Raw genomic sequence first — 22,348 nt, 5'->3', positions numbered from 1 at the left:
TCACTTGGATTTGAATATGAGCTCTCTGCCATTTATAAGCTAGATGAGTCCCGCCTCCTGATCTGTAGAGTGACAATAACGATTGTGGGTCAAAGGACTGCCAATAGTTTTTGTAAATGGCCCAATGCCAGTCACAAATGGGTGGGAGTGCAGAGAGTTTATTATTATTGCTGCGTCTATTAACAGGTCCACAGCATCCCATCCCTAAGGTCTCTTTGGCTCCCTAAGGCATCATGGTTACCATAGCAGCCAGATGCTGATGATGCCTCCAGGGGCAGCAAGGTGAGGCTGAGCCAGCTCCCGGGTCTTCGCCTCTGCATGCCCTTCACAGGCCAGAGTGAGATGGCCTGAAGCTCAGCCTCCTTTCAGGCCCCCCACCTGCCTCAGGTCACTTAGACCCACAAACTTTGCCTCTGCAGCCTCAGTTCGGGGCCTTCCAACACCCCTTTGGAGAGTCCCTCCTCCCCAAGCTCTGTCTCTTGGCGCCCTGCCTGGTTGCTGTGGAAACAGGTTCCACTGCGGACAAAGGAGGGAGCTGGGTCCTGCTTCCTCCCGGTCCTGTCGATGAGGATTTTTAGACCGTGGAAACTGCGCTGCCCTGCCCTACACCTGCCCTCGCTCTCCGTGTTCTCGCTCAGGTGGAGCCTGCCCTCCTTTGCCACTGACGAGACCATGTGTAAAAGCGTGACTACAGGTGAATGGAAGAAGGTCTTCTATGAGAAGATGGAGGAGGCCAAGCCGGCCGACAGCTGGGACCTCATCATAGATCCCAACCTCAAGCACAACGTGCTGGCCCCTGGCTGGAAGCAGTACCTGGAATTGCATGCCTCGGGCAGGTGAGTGGCCCGGGCAGTAGGGGCCTGGCAGGCTGGGGGCACCTTCCAAGAAGAAACAGAGATATAGAGAACCCAGATGCTTAGGGTCAGTCTCACTGGGCCGGTATAGACTGGGAGGCAGAGAAAGAGTCCCTCACTGGGAAGTGGGATACTGGAGTTTCATTCTAGCTCTTCCTCTGCACTCCTATGTAGCTTTCACTCTCTGAGTCCTAGCTACTGCTTCTGACGAAGAGGTGGGACATACTTACTAGTTCTAACCTCTGACATTTTACATATTTTCAGATTTTAATCCTCTAAATGGGTTGAAAACCAAGAGACGGGGGGCTCAAGGTCTATGGAGGCTGAGTTCTGTGCTCTGGTCCTGGGACAGTTCAATTTCAATCTATTTAATTTGGCCTGACTTAATATAAAATACTGAACACATGAGGTGTTCTAGAAACTGGCTCTACTATGAGCTCCACAGCCCTTGAGCAATTCATTTTCCTTCTTGGACCTCACTTTCCCCATTTGCGAAAGGAGAGGTTAGACTAGATCCCTACCTTGTGGGTCATGGACCAGCAGCACCAGCATCATCTAGAACTTGTTAAAGATGCAGAATCTCCAGTCCCGTTCTAGACCTACTGAATCAGAACCTGCATGTCAACAAGGTCTCTCAGTGATTCAGATGTACAGCAATATCTGAGATGACTTTCCAGCACTCTTGTCCATGGGTCTATTATGCAGGACTTCCCTTTGGGACAGAAGATGGGGAGGCTCCATGGTGCAGCGTGGGGGTCAGAAGCAAGGCCTTACTTCCTGCCCTGGTTCAGTCCATCCAATTCAATTCAAGAAAAATCTATTGAGCACTTGTTACGTGCTGGCTACTGGCTCTGACTCTGGCTGTGTGCACGTGGAGGCCCAGCAGCAGTAACGGTGTCATTTTTCTCCTGATTTGGGTCTAACCTGTTCACAGTCAGTGTTAACAGGTAAGACTGTGCGGACGGATGGTGCGTTTCCCAGCTGGTCCAGGCCATCCCCGCCGTGAGACTTAAAACAGGTCTGAGCAGGAAGGACTCATCTGGTGCCCCCTGAACATTTTGCAGATGAGGAAATATCCCCAGAGCCAAAGCCCCAAGGGCAAGGCCTGAAGGCACTGGGATGCAGGAGGCAGGGGCCTCTGCAGCACACAGTTCTTTCCCCCTGCCTCAACCCCTCCCCGCAGGTTCCACTGCTCCTGGTGCTGGCACACCTGGCAGTCGCCACACGTGGTCATCCTCTTCCACATGTACCTGGACCGCGAGCAGCGGGCGGGCTCGGTGCGCATGCGCGTCTTCAAGCAGCTGTGCTACGAGTGCGGCACCGCGCGGCTGGACGAGTCGAGCATGCTGGAGGAGAACATCGAGAGCCTGGTGGACAACCTCATCACCAGCCTGCGCGAGCAGTGCTACGGGGAGCCCGGTGGCCAGTACCGCATCCACGTGGCCAGCCGCCAGGACACCCGGCGGCACCGCGGCGAGTTCTGCGAGGCCTGCCAGGAGGGCATCGTGCACTGGAAGCCCAGCGAGAAGCTGCTGGAGGAAGAGGCTACCACCTACACCTTCTCGCGGGCGCCCAGCCCCACCAAGCCACAGGCGGAGGCGGGTTCTGGCTGCAACTTCTGCTCGATACCCTGGTGCTTGTTTTGGGCCACGGTCCTGCTGCTGATCATCTACCTGCAGTTCTCCTTCCGCAGCTCTGTCTAAGATTCCCTTAGTGGGCGCAGGGGAACTCTTTGCGGCCCAAGGCCCATGGGGGCCAGCCAGCTGGGGGGAGGGGGCAAAGAGAGACCTGGGGTGGGAGTGGGTTAAATTCTAGTGCTGGTGCCGCCACGGACTCCATGGGGACCCTGGGCAAATCACACGTCCTTACCATCCATAAAATCAAGGGTTTCTGAAGTGAAACCCAGGACCCCCAAGTTCTGCATAGCTGTTGCTCAGGGACTTTTGGATTTGGAAGGTAGGCCTGGTGAGTAGGGTTCCCATCCTGGTCACACTGTCCATTCCTGGCTCCTACTTCCTCATCTCGCCTTGATCAGAACATCTTGGAGTGGCATTTAAGAGTTGTGGATGCAAATAGGTTCAACTGCTTCAAAAGAAAAAAAAAAGCTTGACCATCACAGGGCTTGGTGATCTCAAAAGGCCTTTCCACAGTGATGAGCTCATTCTTGTGCTCTCTTGTCAACCCCCGGCCCCTATGGAGAAGCTTCCTCCTCAACTCTGCCTCCCTGCACAGAGCAGAACTTTCTCTTGAAGAGAAGAGGTGGAAGCATTAGGCTGTCCCTTTGCTGCTGGATGCACAGGGTTCCTTGGTTCTGTTCCCCAGACCCCTAGCTTCCAGCAGCCTCTCTCCACTCAGGATGGATTCTGAGGCCTACCTGTCTCAGAGATGGTGGTTGGGGTAGAGTTCCATAGACAAGGCTTCCTACCCATGGCTTATGAACTGACAGAGAATTTAGGGGAGGTTCGGAAGGTAGAGTGTTAGACGCAAGGCACAAAATCCCTAGGAAACAAATATATGATGCTCTGTTATAATGAAGAGTATGTAGAGTTCAGGGACCCAGCCTCACCGATTCTTCAGCAGTTCTGATGGTCATGACACCTAGGGGTCTGGCTTCCTGGGCACCTTGCTGATATGCTAGTTGAGAGGCTTCCCTACTTCGGCCATGCATAGGCCCTCTCACCAACCATTAGCTGTCCATCTAGAACCACAGGGATGGGGTGTCATTAGCAAGAGAGGGAACATTAAAGACATGAAGTGCTTTACCCATAGAGAAGTGCATAGATATGTGAGAGAACCTTGTATCACTTTAAACTGGGATATGTATGGTTTGGGGTGGGAGGAGAGACTTTCTGAGGGTATGGGTATGGATGGGGTGTGGGGGGAGGCAGAAGGCAGGAGATGGGATGCCACCCTGCACTTTCTAGGGTCCTCATTCACCTCGCCTCTGTTAACAACTTGATTCTTCCTGTGTCCCCTACCGATCCCCTTTTTAATGGAAAGTCACCACTGTCTGTAGTGGTGGAGGGAGTAGGGCCACTTATATAAAGATGGGATACTTTAATAAAGACTGTATATCTTCAATCAGGCTTAGTAGTCATGAATGTGTGCTTGAGACCCACTACAAGTCCCTGATATGTGGTCCCTGATATGTTAGACGCCCCCTGTCTCCTTCTTTCCCCTCTCTTGGGCTCCCATATAAGGCTTTATCTAGTTCCAGCTTCAAGGTCTGGGCTGATCATGAAGGTCAGGAAGAATGCAGGCAGCACGCAGTCAGTCATCCAGGGGACTCAGCCTAAGGCCGGTCGTACCCTTGCCCTTGCTGTAATTCTAGCACCTGGCTGCCGATGTCCTTTGCTTTATTCACACAGTGCTCATCCCTTTATCCAGGCCAAGTACCCCAAACACCCTCTGTCTGACAAGCCCTGATTTGGGTGCTGGGATCCAGTGGGCACTGAGACAGGCCTTGTCTCCCAGAGAGCCCTGCTTATTATTGAGGAAGTTCCTGGCCCTGGCTGTGCTTTCGAAATCCTGGGGAGCTTTTTAAGGAAATGTCTGTTCCCGGCCTCCACATCAGTGCAACAGAATCAAAATTTCTGGGCATGAGGCCTGAGCATCTGAATTGGAATAAGACTCCCAGGTGGTCCACCTGCGCTGCCTGGTATAAGGCCTTCTCGCTGAGGAACAGACTTCCTTTTGCACCCAGTCTTGTTATGATGAGCCCTGAGGTCTCCCTTGATGGCCCTGCCTTGGATTCTCTAGGACTAGGACTCAGCTTCCCTCTTACCCCCCTACTCTCTGTCCTGGGAACTTGACTTTCCCTCAAAACTCCTGGTTCCTGCCTGTCCTCTGCTATGATGGCTTTGTCCTGCTCTGAGAGTCTCCATCATTGAGCTCGACCACTCTTGCCAGATGCTTATCAAATTTTGTTACAAGTACTTGCTTATGGCTGTATTCCTTCTTGGAATGTGACCACAGTGTGGAAGTGGCTTACCTCAAGTTCCCTTGCCAGCTAGTGGCAGAGCAAGAAGTCCAACCCTTACCTAGTTTTAGTTCAGGCCTCTTTTTTAAAGCATTAGGCCTCTTCCTCCTCTGTAGGAAGATATCTGCAACCCTCGGAGGCTTCCACTGTTTCCTTTATTGTTGTTGCTACAGATTGGGGGGCGGGGGTGGGTCTAGGTTTGCTCACTGGCTTATGCCTCATCTTGGCAAAGACTTCTCTGGGACAATCCTTCCTTTGTACACATTGCCCCGTGCCACATGATGAACTTGTTAGATGTGCCCTAGGCATTATAAATAAACTTCTCGGAGACATTTCAAGATCCCAGCCTCTCCCACTGGAGCTTCCGGGTACTAGTCTTGATGTTCAAGCCAGGAGCAGACCTACAGGCTCTGAATTGTGGCTCCAGAGGCTGAGCTCCTCAGTGTGGTATCAGCATGAAATGCAGCCTGGATCATTTCCCTCACTCACGGGACAGGGCCATCTCCATGGGAGAACACTTCCTGGGGGTCAGGAGCCCTAAGAACAAAGGAAATCACCAGCTCAGGACAATTTCCAACATAGTCCATAGACCATCAGAGCTGTAAGGCAGCTTCGATCTAGGGCCTTTATGTCATGGGTAAGGAACTTAAGCCTAGAGAAAGTAAGAAATTTGACCAGCGTTATATGCACAGAGTCAGGGAAGATGATTAATTCAAACTTCAGAAACAGGTTCTGCTACTTATGAGCTGTACAGCCTTGGGCAAATTACTTAAACTCCTTGAGCCCCCTTTCCCTTATCATCAAAATGGGAATAACACTCGTGCCTTGCGGAGCTATTGTGAGAAATAAATGAGGCACTGGCAGTAACTTTGCCTGATACAGAGCATAGGCTCACCCTCTTCCTTCTTCCCCTTTGCCTTTCATCTGGCAGCCTCCCCTTTGACTCCCTGAGGGGCTCTTTCTCTTTGTGATTTCAGCTCTGCTGGTAAATGTTTTGGGGGGGGGGGGAAGCAAAGAAAGAAAAAAGAAAAAGGAAGGTAAGGGTTAACTCCTCCAGCCCAAGGCTGAGACCTGGTTTATTTAAATGTAATGTAGAGTCATTTCTTTTCTTCGTCTCAAATTTATTTCAAAGCAGTGACTTCATTTTTCCAGTGGCATGGTAGCCACTCTTCATTCTTCAAAGAGAGCTATATAAAAATCACCCCAAACAGAAAACACCAGTGATTTCTGGGCTCTATTCCCATTGGCTGAAATACCGCAAAAGGAATTTCGTTCTATTCCAAGTCCCATTCTGGTTCTCTGTAGGACTCCCAGCTAAGGAAATTCCTTTGGAATCGTTTTTTTGGCACGGCGTGGGTACTGCCACATGCACCAGGTAAATGAAATCCGCCTGTTGTATGGCTATTTTGTGACGAATCTTGTGTGGGTAGGTGGGTGGTGGTTGTGCTACAGAAAACTCATTGGCCTGGGATTTGGGCAACATGGGTCCCAGCTCTGGGTTAGATGTCATCGAGGCATCTAGGCTGCTGACCTTGGGTCTTTCTCCTCTCCTGGCTCTCAGTTTCCTCATTTGTGAAGCAAAGAAGTAAGGTGATCTGAAGGGCCCCTACTAGCCTTGACCTTGCTCATACACTGCAGCTTGGCCTTCTTTGTCCTCACTCCTTTGGGGTGGCGCTTGACCCTGACCCATCTGGTGGGTCATGTAGTTCAGCACTTCAGTCTGACCAGGTGCAGGTGGGTTTGGAGTTTGATCCTTTTCCCCTTTCCTTTCTGGAGGCAAACTTTGAGACATCATACCCTAACGAGACCTCTCTGCAGTGATATCTGCATTTGAAAAGGCAGTTACCTTGAGAGGTGCTGCCTTATACAGGGACTTGCGTGGTAGCCATGGAATTTCAGTCTGTGTTGTTGTCCCCTCACTTCTAAAATAAGCTCAATCATTCTTCACTTCATCATAGTGGGGTTACAGTAACGTTTTGAAGATGTAATAAGATTTCCCCTGTTTCCAGGATTATTCATTCATTCAACAAATGTTTATTGGGTACATATTATACGTTGTGCTTTGTTCGAGGCACTGTGGATAGAGGGGAAAGCAAAGCCACCAAATAGTTTACCGTATGCTTAGTAGAGGAACTAGGCAATAAACAGTCTGAGTAAGATGTGTGATATATTAGGGGCTGTTAAGTACTAAGGAGAGGAATAAAGTAGGCAAGGGGGATAGAAAAGCAAGGACTGGAGTTACCATTTTAGATTGGGTAACTAGGGAGAGTCTCGCTAAAGAGGTGAACTGAGGAAGGGGGGGGATGGCATGTGCAAAGGCCCTGAGGTAGGAGCAGCCTGGAATGTTCAGCTGTGAGGAGACCAAAGTGGCTGGGGTGCAGTTCAGGCTTAGTAGTCATTACTAATAGGGTAACAAAGATTAGAGTACTAATGAGGGTCAGATCATATGTGTCACAGGGTATTGTCAAAACGTTGGTTTTTAATCTGAATGAGACAAGAAGTCAGTAGAGGGTTTGAGCAGTGGAGTAATGTCATCTAATTTATCATCACCATGTTGAGAAGACCATAGAGGAGTAAGAATAAAAGAGGGAGGATTACCTGGGAGGCTCTTGCAGTAATCTAGGAAAAGAGGTGATTATGACCTGTTCCAGTGAGGTGGAAAGTTGGATTGAGTCTGGGTATATTTTAAAAGTAGAGCTGAGAGGATTTGCTGATGACTCAGACATGAGAGAAAGAGGAGCCAAAGAGGCCCCAAGGTTTTTAGCCTGGCCAACCCCCTTCGGCGACAAGGAAAGCTATGCGAGGAATAGATTTGGGGGCGATGTCAGGAGCTTGGTTATGGACATGTAAAGCTTGATATGTGTTGTAGGCATTCTGTTAGACATTAAATGTAAGAAATGCAAGGTGGCAGTGGAATGTTCATAACAGCAGTTCAGAGGAAAGGCGCAAGCTGGAGAGATAATTGGAGCAGTCAGCATCTACGTGATATGAAATGTCATGAGATTCGCTGAGATTTTTCAGGGAGTGAGGCTAGATAGAAAAGAGGCCAAGGACTGAGTCTGGGGCTCTCTAAGTAGAGAGGTTGAAAAGAAGGAGCAATCCACCAGGGGCTGTGGAAACTGAGGCACAGAGAACGTGATTTGCTTGAGCTTTCAGAGCCATCAAGCCGCAGGGCTTGGACTGGAGCCCAGGTCTTCAGCGTCAAGGTGCAGAGCTCTTCCCCCTGGCCCAAAGCACCTTCTCTGTCATGGCTCCAGCTTGCTCTCTGGATGGGAGTCCTGCCCCTCTCCCTTGTGCGGGAAGTGTTTCGTCAAGTCTGAGCAGGACAGGGATTTTTGTTTCTGTTCTTCTCAGTGTGTTTGAAGTGTTTCATAATTTTAAAATGCACTCAAATTAAAAAGGCTTTGTGGGAGGCCTAGACAGCCAGGATGGGTTTGGGCATTGGACACACAAACTCAGACCAAAGGAAGATGTTGTCGGAGTTGTTTAAAGGAAGGATTCTGTTGTCTTGGATCCCGTTGGCAGGCCTGGGCCATGTGTGAGCACTTAAACTTGGGCATGGATGAAATTCAACCAGATCGTGTCAGGAGATGGGCTAGATGGAATAATGTCACAGGATAAACAGCTCAGGGGGAAGTGTAGGTCTTCTCTTTCAAAATAGGTCAGCATCTTCTGAAACTTGGGTCTGGACCACATCTACACGGTGCCCTCCAGATTCCCAGGGCTTGCTCTGTTTGATTCTGGCCTGTGGTATGGCTTGGGGTCATAACCTGTTCATTTGCAGAAGCTTCCACTGGGACTGGCAGATGTTGGTGGAGGAGATGTGTTCCCACACACGTGGATCTGTTCATTCAGCACGCTTGCCCTGCGGCACCATCTGGGCTTGACACACCTTCCTCTTGTCATAATACTGTCTTGTCCTAATACCCCATTCTTCAGAGGGGACCCCCTTGGAGCCTTTGTGATCTGCCTAGGTGTTGAAAGGGTCTTGGCTCTTTTTCCTGCATCAGAAGCTCATTGCTGGGAATTGAGCCTGTGTTTTTACATGCAAACAATTTTTCTTAACGTCTCCAAAGAGAGGCCAACACACATCAGATGCAGGAGACAGTTAAAAAAACCGTGTTTGTGTCCTTCCCTCAAATTTAGAGACGCCCATGGCTTTCTTTCTGGAGATACACACTCATGCCTGCAGCTCACAGAAAGACCAGGGGCCTGGAAAACCATTACTGCCCTTGGGTTTTGGTCTATGCCCTGTTTTCTCTCTGCTTCTCTGCTAATTCATCCTGAAGTATTATCAGAAGCTGGGAATCTCTTAACAGTGTCTCTTTTGGACTTAGCCCTAGGTTCTCAGACCTCTGAAAAGCAGATTCCTGTCCTCCCTCCATACAGGCCTGCACTCATTCAGGACCAGAAGGTCCCTTGCCTGATGTCAGAAGCCATCTTGAATCCCCTACCTTTGGTGTCTTCTCCTTTAGTTACTTCTCTGCATTAAGGCCTCATTGGAAAAGTCAAGTGATCATATCTCCCTTTCATTCAAAAAACTCAAATGTTTCCCCATTCCCAAAACCAAGCTGAGCATACAAGGCCTGCACATCATATCTGCCTGATGGTGTTCTCTTTTCTCCTAGTTCTTCTGGTTTTCCAGGAACACCAAGTCATTCAGATTCCCCCAAACATCCACTGCCCTTTCATATCCTTTGTTTTGCATATGCTGTTCCCCCATGCCTGGAATACTTTCCCCTTCTTCAGTTTACCATTGCAAAGTAAAAAAGACTGTTCTTTCCAGGAAAATACTCATGCAGAGATATCATAGTGATGGTTTTGTGGCTGAGAGTCAGAACATTCTGGATTGTGGGCTAGAGCAGCAGGGTGCCTACCTCACCTCTGCTTCCCAAAAGCTACATGACCTAAGTCAAAGACCCAAGCTGGAGTAAAAGAGGCTCCCAACATTCTTCAGGAGCCACACACTGGCAGGATAGCTTAGAAATGTGGTTCTCAAACTGTATGCACATTAGAGTTACCTGGGGAACTTTTAATCCCACCCACCAATGCTCAAGACTTACTCCTGGTTATATTTGAGTCTCTGGGGGCTGAGACTCAGACATTGGTGTTTCTGGTGCCTCCTGTGTGCAGCCTACCTTGAGAACCATTGGGGTAGAGCCAGTGGAACCCAGAGTCCATCAGAACTGGTTTCAAATCCCAGTTTCCCCATCTCCTGACCGAGGGACCTTGGGTCACATTTTAAAATAGAAACTTTTAATTTTAAAATAGTTCTTTTTTTAAGTTTACTTATCTTCAGAGAAAGCAAGGGAGTAGCAGGGGCAGAAAGAGAGGGAGAGAGAATCCCAAGCAGGCTCCAAACTGTTAGCACAGAGCCTGACTCGGGGTTTGATCTCATGACCTTGCGATCATGAGTTAACCCAAAATTAAGAGTCAGACACTTAACAAACTGAGCCACCTAGGTCCCTAAAATAGTTTTATAATTACAGAAAAATTGTACAGATGGTACAGAAAGTTCCCATAAACCCTTCCCCAGTGTCTCCTATTATTAACACCTTATGTTAGTATATGGTTCAATTGTCACAATTAATAAACCAGTATTGATGTGTTATTCTTAAGAGAAGTCCATCCTTGATTCAGATTTCCTTCATTTTTACCTAATTTCCTTTCTCTATTCCAGGGGGCCATCTAGGGTCCTATGTCACACATTTAGTTTCAAGTATCCTTAGGCTCTGTGTTAGTTTCCTCAGACTACCATGACAAAGCACCCCAAACTGCATGGCTTAAAACAACAGACATCTATTGTCTCATAGTTCTGGAGGCTAGCAGTCTGAAATCAAGAATTGGTGGGGCCACGCTCCCTCTGAAACCTCGGGAATAGGATTGGGGGGTGAGAATCCTTCCTTGCCTATTCCCAGCGTGTGGTTGCTAGTGACTCTTGGCCTTCCTTGGCTTCTATCCGCGTCCATCATACATGGCGTTCTCCTTCATAAGTCTCTGTCTCTGTGTCTCATCTTCTCTTCCTATAAGGTCACCAGTCATATTGGGTGAAAGGCCCACCCTACTCCAGTATGACCTTTTCTTAACTAGTTGGATCTTCAAGGACCCAGTTTTCAAATAAGGTCACATTTGGAGGTCCTGAGGATGAGAACTTCAATGTATCTTTTTTAGGGATACAGTTCAGCGTATTATAGACTCCTCTTGGCTGGGACAGTTTCTCAGACTTCCAGTAGTTTTGATCACCTTAACAATTCCAAGGAGTATTGGTCAAGTGTTCTATAGACTATCCCTCAATTGGGATTTTTCAGATCTGTTTCTCATGATTTTAGGCTGGGGTTATGAGATGAATGGAGGAAGAGTGCAGAGATACAGTGCTATTTTCATTAGGACATATCAAGGTCATATACTATCAACATGACTTATCATTGTTAATATTAACTGTGATCACCCAGCTGGGGTAATGTTTTTGTTAGGTTTCTCCACTCTAAAGTTACTTTGCCACCCCCACCCCCAGCTCCCCCATTTCCGTACTGTACACTTTGGAAGGAAATCACTATTTGCACCCCACACTTAAGGGAGGGAGAATTATGTTCCATCTCCTTTAGAGCAAATTATTTATATGAACCATTTGGCATTCTTCATGGGAGATTTATCTATTCTCCCCCATTTACTTATTCATTCAATAACTTACGCATGTAAGTATACACTTATGGATATGTATTTTATACTTTGGGTTGCAATCCAATTCTGTTTTGCTTTGTTGCTCAAAGTGTTCTTGCTTTGGTCATTAGAGATCTTCCAGTTGGCTCCTGTGTCCCTTTGACATACCCCCCATCACTGTGTGTGACTACCTTATTCTCTGGAACAACATACTCCAGGCTCATCTTGTATATTTTCTGTGCTAGTCCTAGAATCAGCCATTTCTTTAAGGATCCCTCGTTCCTTTTATTGAAGAATAGTGTTAGAAACCAAAATCTGGACATTAGGTGTGCTTGTTGCTACTGGGGTGTTGGTGTTTGTAGGTTGGTCCACATTTTTAACCTCACTGTTTTAGTTTTCTTGCCTGTAAAATGGGGAGAAGAGAGTAAGAGTACTTTGTGAAGATAGATGAGAGAATTATGTAAGAGCTTAGTGTGGTCTCAATCAGATAGTGAATGTTCAGAAATGTTAGTGATTATCTCCCACAGAACTTTTTATATTTGAGCTACATTTAGTTTCCAGAGTTCTTTCCTATATGGTAATTAATCTTATTCTACAACCCTCAGACAGGTAAAGCAAAGATTTTTCTGCCAGTTAATGGATGGAGAAATTAAGTGGATAAGAGAGTCAACCTATGCTGCACTAGAACCTAAGTCTCTTGGTTTCAAGACCTATTCTAGACCCAAATTGGTCACCATCTCTGCCACATGATCAGTATAGATTTTTCTAATTCTACCTAATCCTACCTATCATTGCTTCAAGGGCTTCTTGTTGGTGCTAATTCTCTGATTCTTGCCATCGGAACAAGATTAACTCATAGCAAAAGGAAAGTACACACTACAATTCAAAAGAGTGCACTCATAGACATGGTGCCATATTTTCTGAACCAAACAATTGAACACATGATGAAAAAATTTTTTTTCTATTCTGGGAGTGGATGACAATCAAGAAATGTAATTTGGATGCTCAAAGATAAGCATCCTGGAATATTTTGATAATTTATAGGAATAATAGGACAAGGTGTTTAATCAGAACTGACCTGAAAAACCTAAGACCTGCTATTGTATTGACAATATGATCTCCCCCACTATCTCTGTTCATAGTACGGTGATACTAATCAGATTCAGAGAAGTGTTGATAAATGAAAGTACGACTTACCAGAATCATTAGTGCATGAAAAACATACAAGCCAAACAGGATTCTTTGACTCAACGCAGATGTTTATTGGAACAAATGTGTAGCTACTCACAAAAACAATAGCATTTGTTGCTAATGAAGTTGGCATGATCATTATTGCAAAGAACATTCATGGTATGGAATCACAGCTACAAACTCTATTCTAGGGAGGTGGAGTTTTGTTACATAGAAAAGGGACCCTAAGAGGCAGCACATTTTGAATTTGGAATGGGCTGCATTTGGAGCTAATGAGTTTCCCACCTCTAGATAAGATGGTCCTAATAGACACTCCCACCCTCTGCTTCTTTTTAAAAAAAATTTTTTTTAATGTTTATTTATTTTTTGAGAGAGAGAGAGAGAGAGCGCGCGCGCACAAGCAGGGGAGGGGCAAGAGAGGGAGACACAGAATCCGAAGCAGGTTCCGGGCTCCGAGCTGTCAGCACAGAGCCTGATGCAGGGCTCGAACCCACAAACCATGAGATCATGACCTGAGCCAAAGTCTGGCGCTCAACTGACTGAGCCACCCAGGCACCCTCCAACCCTCTGCTTCTATAACTCTGTGAGAAGTTTGGGTTTCTTGAAACTCAGCAGCAGTGCAGCGGCTGATAAATGCTTGTTGATCAAGGGTAAGCTGGAGTTCCAGAGCACATTTAGACATTTCCTCAGAATAAGGATAAAGGGGAAATAACAGGATGAACTGGGTCCAGCAAGTAGCGAGTATTTATGCACAAATCCTGAGGCTATTTCAAACCCTATAGTTGCCTGACTTTTAGAAGAAAGGCTATTTCAGATGGTGATTCTGATCCCAGAATCAGAACAATGTCCTTTCTCTGTTCCAGGCCTAGTAAACCCACCATTTTTGTGGGAGAAGCTAGTGTAATATGAGGAAAACCTGAGTGGACATTTACTCTTGTGATCTTTCCACCTGGAATGCCTCCCTCTGTTTTACCTGTGGGAATGCCCACCCTCCTCAAGGGTCAGTGCCAACATCATCTCCTCTAGGATTCCTTCCTGATGTCCCCTCTTCTTTCGCACGCCTCCATATCAGAGTGGCTATTCTTTTGCTTCCATGCTGCTCCCAAACATAGTACTTGGCTGGGTTCCTTCTGTTCATGGTAGTCACTTGTGGATGTGTCAGTTCCACCTGTAGGAGCTCCTGGAAGGCATGAACCATGCTTCCCTCAACTTGGTATTCTCCATAGCCCCGTCGGCACAGCCTAGCACATGGGGACACCTGGGCAGTGCTGTGAGGTAGGAAGGTATGGGGTTTTGGAATGTCTTACAGCAACTCCAAAACTTTGCATTGCAATTCTTTGGTGTCTGAGATAGAGCTCCAGCTCGTCGGACATATATCTGATGAAGTTGGGTACCCATTGCCATCTTCCCTTTACAGCATGGACCACAAGGCCCAGAGAGGTAGAATGACTTGCTCATGGAACCAGCAGCAGGCTGTGAATTGCTGTCCCTGAGCACTCAGCCTAGTGCTTAGTTTCTGTGAGTTCTCACCCCTCGGTATCTTCATCTTCCAACAAGAGGTTCTGACTGAGTCCACCAACCGCAGTGCAGGTTAAGAACTAGAATCTCCAACGAAGACCAATTTTGATAAAATAGAAGACAGGAACCTGGGGCTTCTGACCCTTGAAGAGCTTAAATCTCAGAGCTCTGGAGGGGATGAGGTCTCCCCAGAGAGGAGGTGGTTCTTGGAGGGGAGAGGCATTCTGCCTGGGAAACACTTGTGATCTTGCAGTGCCAGGGCATTCAGGGTGAGGGACAGGGTGTGAAATCAGTGGCACTGCTGCTTGGGGTTAGCTGGGGACATAAGAAGGAAGAGTTCAGGGGTCTGAGTCTAGCCTACCAGGGCTGACCTTGTGCAGCTCAGGTTCCCAGGAAGGGTAGGAGCAGATGCTCTGCTTTGGAATGTAGAAAGTTCCCTTGGCTAGCACTTTGCTAGGTGACATTCTTGGAAACCAGGGCATGGTAGACGGGGTGGGGATGGGGAGAGCAGTGGATGCAGTATTGGGTCTGCATCAAAGCTCTGTTGAACCTTAAAGTAATTTTTGCCTTTTGGTTACTTCAGCTTCAAGTCATCTCATTAGAGAAACATGTCTTTGTTGGATCCTAGACTGTCAGAGCTGGGAGGGTCCTTTCAGATGAGGGGAAGGGACTGGCATAGAGCCACACAGGAGCTGGGGGAAGAGCTATTTGTAAAACCTGGCATCTGACTTCCCAGTCCACTGCTCCTGGTCTGCCCCCCTCCTCCTGTCCTGCTTCTCTCGGGCACTCTCTCAGTTTCGTGTCCAGCTCACATTCACAAGCGCATTGCTATGGGACATGCTATTGGACTTAGAAACTTGTCACTTTTTCTTTTTTTAATAGGGAACATGGATTGGGACTGAGAAAAGTACATGGTAGCAAAGAATCATGGAACATTTTCAGGCAGATGAAGGAGATGGTCAAGGTTGAGGGGAAGGGTACACACTGAGCAGCCCTAAGACCCGACGGGATTTGTGGGAGAACTTCATTTGCCTGGTAAACACAATGACTTTTGCTAAGTCATGTTTATTGAGGACTTATGTCTGCACTGTGCTAAGTGCTACGTATATATTAATTAATTTTATCTTCATCAGACTCTTCTGAGGTAGGTAAGGTATGCCATTTTTATAATATGGACAAAGAAACAGCCATTCAGAGGTAAAGCCACCTGCCCAATGACGCAATGTCAGTAAGTGATAGGGCCTGGCTTCAGCCTTGTATTCTGATCACTCAGCTACTCTACTCCTTTACAGAGTGTGGAGAGGGGGCTGAGATACCTCTTTATTGGCCAGTAATGGGTGGGCTGAACGAAATGGGTGAAAGGTGAGGGGTGGCCATCTTGCATCAGATAATTATCCTGTGCTGCTGAGTGACCCGGGGCAGGCGGTTGGGGGTGAGGAACAGAATTCAATTCCTTATCCTGGTGACCCTCTGGATCCAGTCTGTGTTGTAGTAGATGTAGGAATACACTCCATAGCGGTCTTTCTTTCCACAGTCGTCGCCCCAGGACACCGTGCCCACCAGGTACCACTGGCCTGTCGCTTTATCCAGGGTCACCATAGGGCCTCCGGAGTCACCTGAGCAAGCGTCCTTTCCCCCTAAATGAAAAGGAGATGCATGTTAAAGCTTTCCCCTTCCTAGCCCCAAATAAATCCAAAGGAGCCTCCTTTTCCCTACATCTGACTTGCAGTTCAGAGATTTGAACACGAGGGGGCGCAACAGACCATGTGACCCAAACCTGGACTCTGCAGTTCTGTCCGGTCTCCCGAGAGCTCAGTGATTTCAGTTATTGCAGGCAGGTTCGGGACTCTCCTTTCATAGGGGAATCCTTGGGCTTGGAGATGGGAATGATGGGAATTTCTTAGCACTCGTTTCTCTGACGCAGTGTAATTCTCCAGTGGAATCCTTCCTCTCGTGACCTCCCCCATTCCTCTCTGAGTCCTCCTCTGTTCAGCCTTAAAGACTGGACGATCTCCAGTCCTTCCATTGCTGGTGGTGCCCTGTTGTATGCCATCCTCTTGACTTACCTTCCTTCTCCCCAGCACAGATCATGTCCCTGGTCACTTTCTTCTTCAGAGGGGCATAGGCCTCTTGGCATGTGCGGTGGTCAACAATTGGGATTTCAATCTGCAAGATAAGGCCATTGTTGGCTCTACCCCTGGCTGAGGAGTTCTTGCTGTTCTGATACCCCTAGAGCTGGCTCCTCCCCATCTCCTTCCTGGATGAGCTTAGGTCGAACCTTAGACCTGGTCTTAGAGACTATCCTATTGTGCAGGTGAAGGAACACTGAAGAATGGGGAGATCATGTTCTGCTACAGTCTTAGTCATGAACTTGCTGTGCGACCTTGAGCAAGTCTTTTGCCCTCCCTGGGCCTCATTTTTCTCATCTGTAATAATACTTGCCTAGCACATTCATTATTTCAAATATGGGAATGTATACAAAACACGGTCAATCTTCTCCCCCCGCCCCCATCCCTACAATTGCTGTCTGTGGGACCTGCGGCATATAGTTTACTTACTGCTTTTCAGACCTCTGAGATCGCTTCCTCATCTGAGAAATGGAAGTCACACTACTTGCCATACGAATCACATGGAATGGTCCAAAGGGGAGAGGAATAAGCAGATACTTTGTAAATTACAAACACCGGATAAATGTTAAGTCCATAGGGGTTACCACTGCTTGCCTTACAGCAGGCATCACAGTAGTATGAGCTTCTGGACACTGGGTTTGTATTTTGTCCACTTCTACTTACATAGCTGGGGACAGAGTCAATACTCAGGGAATAGTCTTTTTAACTGAAGCAATAAATTGATACGTAAAAGTAAGGTATTGTGATTATTATTGCCCTGGATTCAGCTTGGGGGTAAATGTTGGAGCAGATGTCTGGGATAAAATGAAGAAACATATGAGTCTCATTTACCCACACCAAGAACTGAATGGGACCCCAAAGTATAGTTCTTGTTGACCTTTGCCATTTCAGTCCCTCTTGGGCCATGGCCTTCCCAAATCACTGGGGAGAGAAACTTAGGGCAGAGCGGTCACAAGCACAGAGTAGTCACAAGCACATATCTTCAGCAGACCATCAAGTGCCTGACTGACCTCTATTCATTGTTCAGGTATTAAAGTGTTATTTTCTCTGGAGAGCCCTTCTGTACCCTTAAGATGAGGTTGGATTTCCTGTTATACATTCTGGAGCCTCCTGCACTTCTTCCTCATCACATTTATCATGTTGGTAACTACTTTCTGTCCCCCTCACTTGACTAAAAGGGCAGATCCAGTCCCTATAAGATCCAGGGACATGATCTGTCCTTTTACCCCCCTGCATACCTAGTAACTAGTACAATGTCCGGTACATGGGAGGCACCAAATAAGTACCTGGAAGTTAGTGAAGGAAAGGATGAATGGCTGTTGCAAATCTGAAATTTCGAAGTGTGTTAAAATAACATATGTTGAAAGGTCAAAAATTAGCTGTGGCAGTCACTAACCCCAGTCATGTCAGAGTCAGGCAGATCTTGGGGGGCCGTCTAGCATTGCCCCTAACTTTGCAGCTCGAGATACTATACAATGATCTAGAGAGGCAAATGACTTGTTTAAGATCACCCAGCAAGTTAGTAGGAACCAGTACTTGGAGCTATGGCTCCTTACTTCTGGTTCAGTGTTCTTTTATGAAATGATATAAATGTGAACTCCTAAATGCAACTGTCAAGTTTATTACTACAAGAACTGCAGCTCTCAAGAGCCCATTCTTTAGCCCATTCTCTGGTATGTGAATCTTTACGGTATACTGATGGGTCACCTTTTGGGGTGTCCAAGCCTGCTGTTTTCTGGAAGAATTTCCATGAGCTGAGTCTTTAATATGTTACAGAAATACTGAACAATGTTTAGAGACTAGTGCCCCATGTAGAACAAACAGACCAAACTTGTTGGGGTTCAAAGTCCCAGTGAACTTTGGAGGTGGGTCTGGGCCCCTTTTGTCTCTCTCACCCAAAACTCTAAATCCCTGAGGGGAACATGGAGCAGAAAGGGTCAATGCAGGGCAGAGGCATCATTCTCTATGGGGCATAAATTGAACCTCACCTCCATCAGTGTCTCTGGGAACCTTTGCAAGAACTGTTTCCCCCAGCCACTGACGATGACCATGGCGCCTGGAGGAAGGAAGACACAGTGAGAGAAGAGAGGCTGTCTGTGGGGTTCTCAGAGGGTTGAGTCTTGCTGTCCCATCATTCCCTGCATGGGAAGGAAGGGCTGAATTTGTCCCCTTGGAGAACGGCAGCATGGTGGAGAGGAGAACTGCTGGGTTGGAGCTTACCTGCAATAGAGGTTTGGACATTTGTTTCTAGGACTCATTAGCTGGCTAATTTGTTGTCCAGTTTCTCCCGCTCCCAACTAGCATGGAACTTAGGCTCCATTAAGTTAGTAGACTCAGCTTTCTCTCTCTTCCCTGCTATATCCTCATGCCTCCAGCAGTGCTGGTGCATAGTAGGTGTTCAATCAATAATGGTGAGAAATTAAAAAGTTCAGCCTAGTCCACAGTGTGCTCTGATGCCTTCGGGGAGCCCCCTCACCTCCCTCCCTTGCTGAGGCTTGGCTTCCCTGTCCATAAAACAAAATGAATTGGCTGGACTTGGTATTCTCTAACACCTCTCCCAGCCCTGATATTCTAGAAGTCTATGAAGTTGGCAAATATTGGGACAGTGTGGAAATGGGTTGAGCTCTGATAGAGCAGTCATTTCTTCATTTGAAAAAGAGCCTGGACACTGGAAACAGCATTGGGTGTTAAGAGGGAAAACCTGGCTTCTGGTCCCAGCTATGCCTCTTACAAACCGTATCTTGGGTAAAGTCACTTCACCTTGCGAGGACTCATTTTCTCATCTGGAAAATGGGACTACAATACCACTTCACCAGGCTTTTAGAAGTAATAAATAAATTAACAAAAGCAAAGCAACTGGTACATGGTAGGCACATGACATCTGATAAAGCAGAGTCATCGCTGTGCCTTTCCTGTTGGCTCAGCTCTATTCAGCCATGTTTTATAACTTGATCAAACCGAAGAAGGTTAGCTACGATGCGGCACTACTGGGTTTAGACCAAGATGAAAAGAAAGCCAGTGTGTTTGAGTGTATTATTGAACTTAAATATCACAGCCACCCTATGGGGTATTATCCTCTGTGTAGAGGTAAGGGCCTTGAGGGTCTAACACTGTCTCAAGGTCACCCAATTGGGAAATGGCAGGGTGGGGTTTTGAATCTGTGTGGTGATGAAACCATTGTCTCTCGGGCCCAAGCTTCCTCTTTACTCTGCTTTGTGATGCTGCAGATGAGGCTCTAAAATGGGAGTTGTGCTTTGTTGAGGAGGAGGGGTCCCAGAAATAGGGGGCGTTTCCAGGAAGTCTTGCTGTTACTGTTGGCATTGCCCTAGCCCTGGGGGCTGGCCCTGGCTATTTCCCCAGCACCTCAGCACAGGGCTTTCTCCTCAGGCTTCTGAATCCCCTTTCCAAGTTTCTAGGTCCTGTGACTGCCCCCTCCCCCCTTTGTTCCCCCAGCCCCAGGAGGGGTGGGTTCTTCCTGTGGGTACTACCTGTGTTACATTAGCATTAGTATCCCCCTTTACTGCCCTAGTCCTCCAATGCCCTGTATTAAATTCTCTCTCTTGCGATAACTAGTCTGGTTTCTGTCTTCTCATCTGGATCCTGACTGACATAGTATTTACAGTACTGGTCAAGCCTGCCTATTTACTGTGTCCTGCCATGGAGCCGGTTCTGACTTAGCTGTTTTAGGGGAGGCAGCGGAGGGATCACGCAGACATGGTCAGCAGGCTCGGCTGGCACCAGAACCTCCCCAGGGCTGGAGAAGAAGTCCCTGTGAAGGCACCTGCTGCTCTGCAGAGGCAGGAGCAGGGGTGCGGCAGAGTACCTTCCTGTGGGGGCCCCTCGGGCAGACAGATGGGCATCACATAGTCGTTCAGCACCGGGCTCTCCAACAGCTCCACCAGAGCCACGTCATTCTCAAATGTGTTGGGGTCATACAGGGGATGGAGGAAGAAGCGTTTGACTCTGAGATGCTGTTCATTCTCATCTGACCGGCGCCTCCAATGCTTACCTGGGCAAGAGAAGGCCCATGAGGCATGGGGGTAATGGAGACATGGAGGGTAAGATCACACCTTGTCCCCAGTCACCCCCTGTCCCACCCAGCCTGCTTTCAGCCTTAACCCTTTTCTGCCTCTCACTGCTCTTCTCCCAGCCATCCCCTTACTCGACTTCTGCAAAGTCATGGGCTCCTACCTCTGGCTTTCTTCTTGAACTGATCCCATTGCCTTATAATCCTCATTCTGATGATCGTTGCCACATGTCCAAACTATATAATCACACTTCAGTGCCTCAGTCAGGTGTTCCCTCCTCCATGAAGCTTCCCCGATTCTTGCGTTAGATTCTTCAGTTAGAAGTCTCTTTCTTGTGAATTCCAATGGTACCTCATCTGTTCCCCTCCTATAGGACTCTCTGCTTCCTATCTTATACTAGAGGTCTCTGTGTTCATATTCATAGTAGGCTGTAAGTTCCTTGGGGTGCAGGAACTGGCTCTTAGTTACACTGTGTTCTTAGATCCCGGCATAATGTCAGTAGGTAAGTATGTGCTGAACCGAACTGAATCAGCTGATGGTCTAGATTTTATAAAAGAGAGGGTCAGCTTGGATCATCTGTGTGTGACTTACCTGAAACCATGGATTCATAGAAGCCTGAAGTGTCTTTAGAAAATATCTAGACTGGGATCCTCATTTTACTTATAAAAACTGAGGGCTGGACTTCAACGACTTGCTCATGGTCTCACTACCTGCAAATCATAAACTTGGGCTAGGACTGAGGCCTCTGGACTCCAGGTCTAGATCATTCTTCGTCCCAGGTGTCCTGCCCTGATGAGTGAGTGAGTGGACACAGTCTATGCCCAGAACCACTGTTGGCTTTAGGAGTCAGCCTGCCCCTCACTCACCCAGGATGATTTTGAAGTCAGAAGGTCTGATCAGGTCTGAGTCCTGTAGGGCTGGGTATTCTGGATTGAGTAACTGGTGGAGGCAGTGAGCCGCGGTCACAATCCAGCTGGAGCCTGAGAACAGAATTGTACATGGGTACTGCCCTAGACTCCCCCTCCTGCCTTCTATTGCCTTGAGGTGAGAGCTTCAGACTACTTCAGGCTTTCCCCTTTCCATTGTGTTTCACAGCCCGAATTCAGACACTCATTTGACCCTAATCTGAAGATGAGGATTTAAATCTGTGATTTCATCTATCTATTCTAACCAAGAGGCCAAGACTGAACATCTTCAATGGGATTTTAGGGCTCCCTTAAACCTATGGGCTTGGTGAACTCCACACAGCCCAAGATGGGTCCGCAAAAAGCCTTGTGCTTACTGGCTACCCTTTAGGCATCAGCCTCAACTGGGAACTTCTTAGAAATGCAGACTCTCAGGCTCTGCCTCAGATTTACTGAAATAGAATCTTTATTAATTCTATAATAAAATCTGGGGATTTTAACAAGACCCTCAAGTAATTCCTATTCATATTAAAGTTTGAAAAGCACTGATCTAGCACGGACATGTCCTTACCTGACTGTACTGTCAGGAAGGTGAGTCAGTGAGAGACGAGGCTGGCAGCCTGGGAGCTGCCCAGGCAGATGTGGACCCATTCATGCCTTCTGATCTCTCAGAGATCAGACCAGGAACTGGCCAGGGACTCTAGGTTGCTATTCATTTTTCCTATGATGTCAGAGCTGGAATGGATCTTTGATCATCGGGACCAAACTGCAAGAGCTTGGGAAGAGCTGCCAGCCATTTCTTTCCCACCCTTACTCCCCTTCCCACCCACGTTCACTCCTTGCAAAATCCTGACCGTCCTATTTCCTAATCCTTTCGAATCTGCCTTATTTCTTTCCCTTGTCCCATGTCCTCATGCTGAGGCTAATGACTTCCCTCCCTACAATTGCAATGGCTACCTCACTGAATTCCTGGCTTCTGGATTCACTCTTCCTTCAATCCGTGTTACCCCGGCAAGAACTTTCCATAATATGTTTATAAATCTGCAGCAGCCTTCAGGAGAGATCTAAATTCCTAAATATGGCA

At 47.5% G+C, this 22,348-nt stretch overlaps 2 protein-coding genes across 2 annotated transcripts in view; one reads left to right on the top strand and one right to left on the bottom strand.

The window, feature by feature from the left end:
* Positions 1–564: 564 nt before the first annotated feature.
* RTP1 (receptor transporter protein 1) lies at positions 565–2,557 on the top strand. The gene is made up of 2 exons (XM_007083642.3): positions 565–836; positions 2,038–2,557. The coding sequence occupies exons 1-2, from the start codon at positions 565–567 to the stop codon at positions 2,555–2,557; spliced, it is 792 nt and encodes a 263-aa protein (XP_007083704.3).
* A 12,533-nt stretch (positions 2,558–15,090) lies between these two features.
* Positions 15,091–22,348, bottom strand: part of MASP1 (MBL associated serine protease 1) — a 60,593-nt gene continuing 53,335 nt past the window's right edge. The window contains exons 12-16 of the mRNA XM_007083572.3: positions 21,226–21,339; positions 20,155–20,340; positions 18,320–18,387; positions 16,269–16,368; positions 15,091–15,839 (exon numbers count right to left, since the gene is read on the bottom strand). Of these exons, the coding sequence (XP_007083634.2) occupies positions 15,649–15,839; positions 16,269–16,368; positions 18,320–18,387; positions 20,155–20,340; positions 21,226–21,339 (659 nt within the window). The 3' untranslated portion in view covers positions 15,091–15,648. The remainder of the gene's footprint in view (positions 15,840–16,268; positions 16,369–18,319; positions 18,388–20,154; positions 20,341–21,225; positions 21,340–22,348) is intronic.

This window comes from Panthera tigris, chromosome C2, assembly GCF_018350195.1.
Source record: "Panthera tigris isolate Pti1 chromosome C2, P.tigris_Pti1_mat1.1, whole genome shotgun sequence".
Classification (NCBI taxonomy): domain Eukaryota; kingdom Metazoa; phylum Chordata; class Mammalia; order Carnivora; family Felidae; genus Panthera; species Panthera tigris.
The sequence above is the reverse complement of the archived record's forward strand: the minus strand, read 5'-3'. Positions and strand labels throughout refer to the sequence as shown.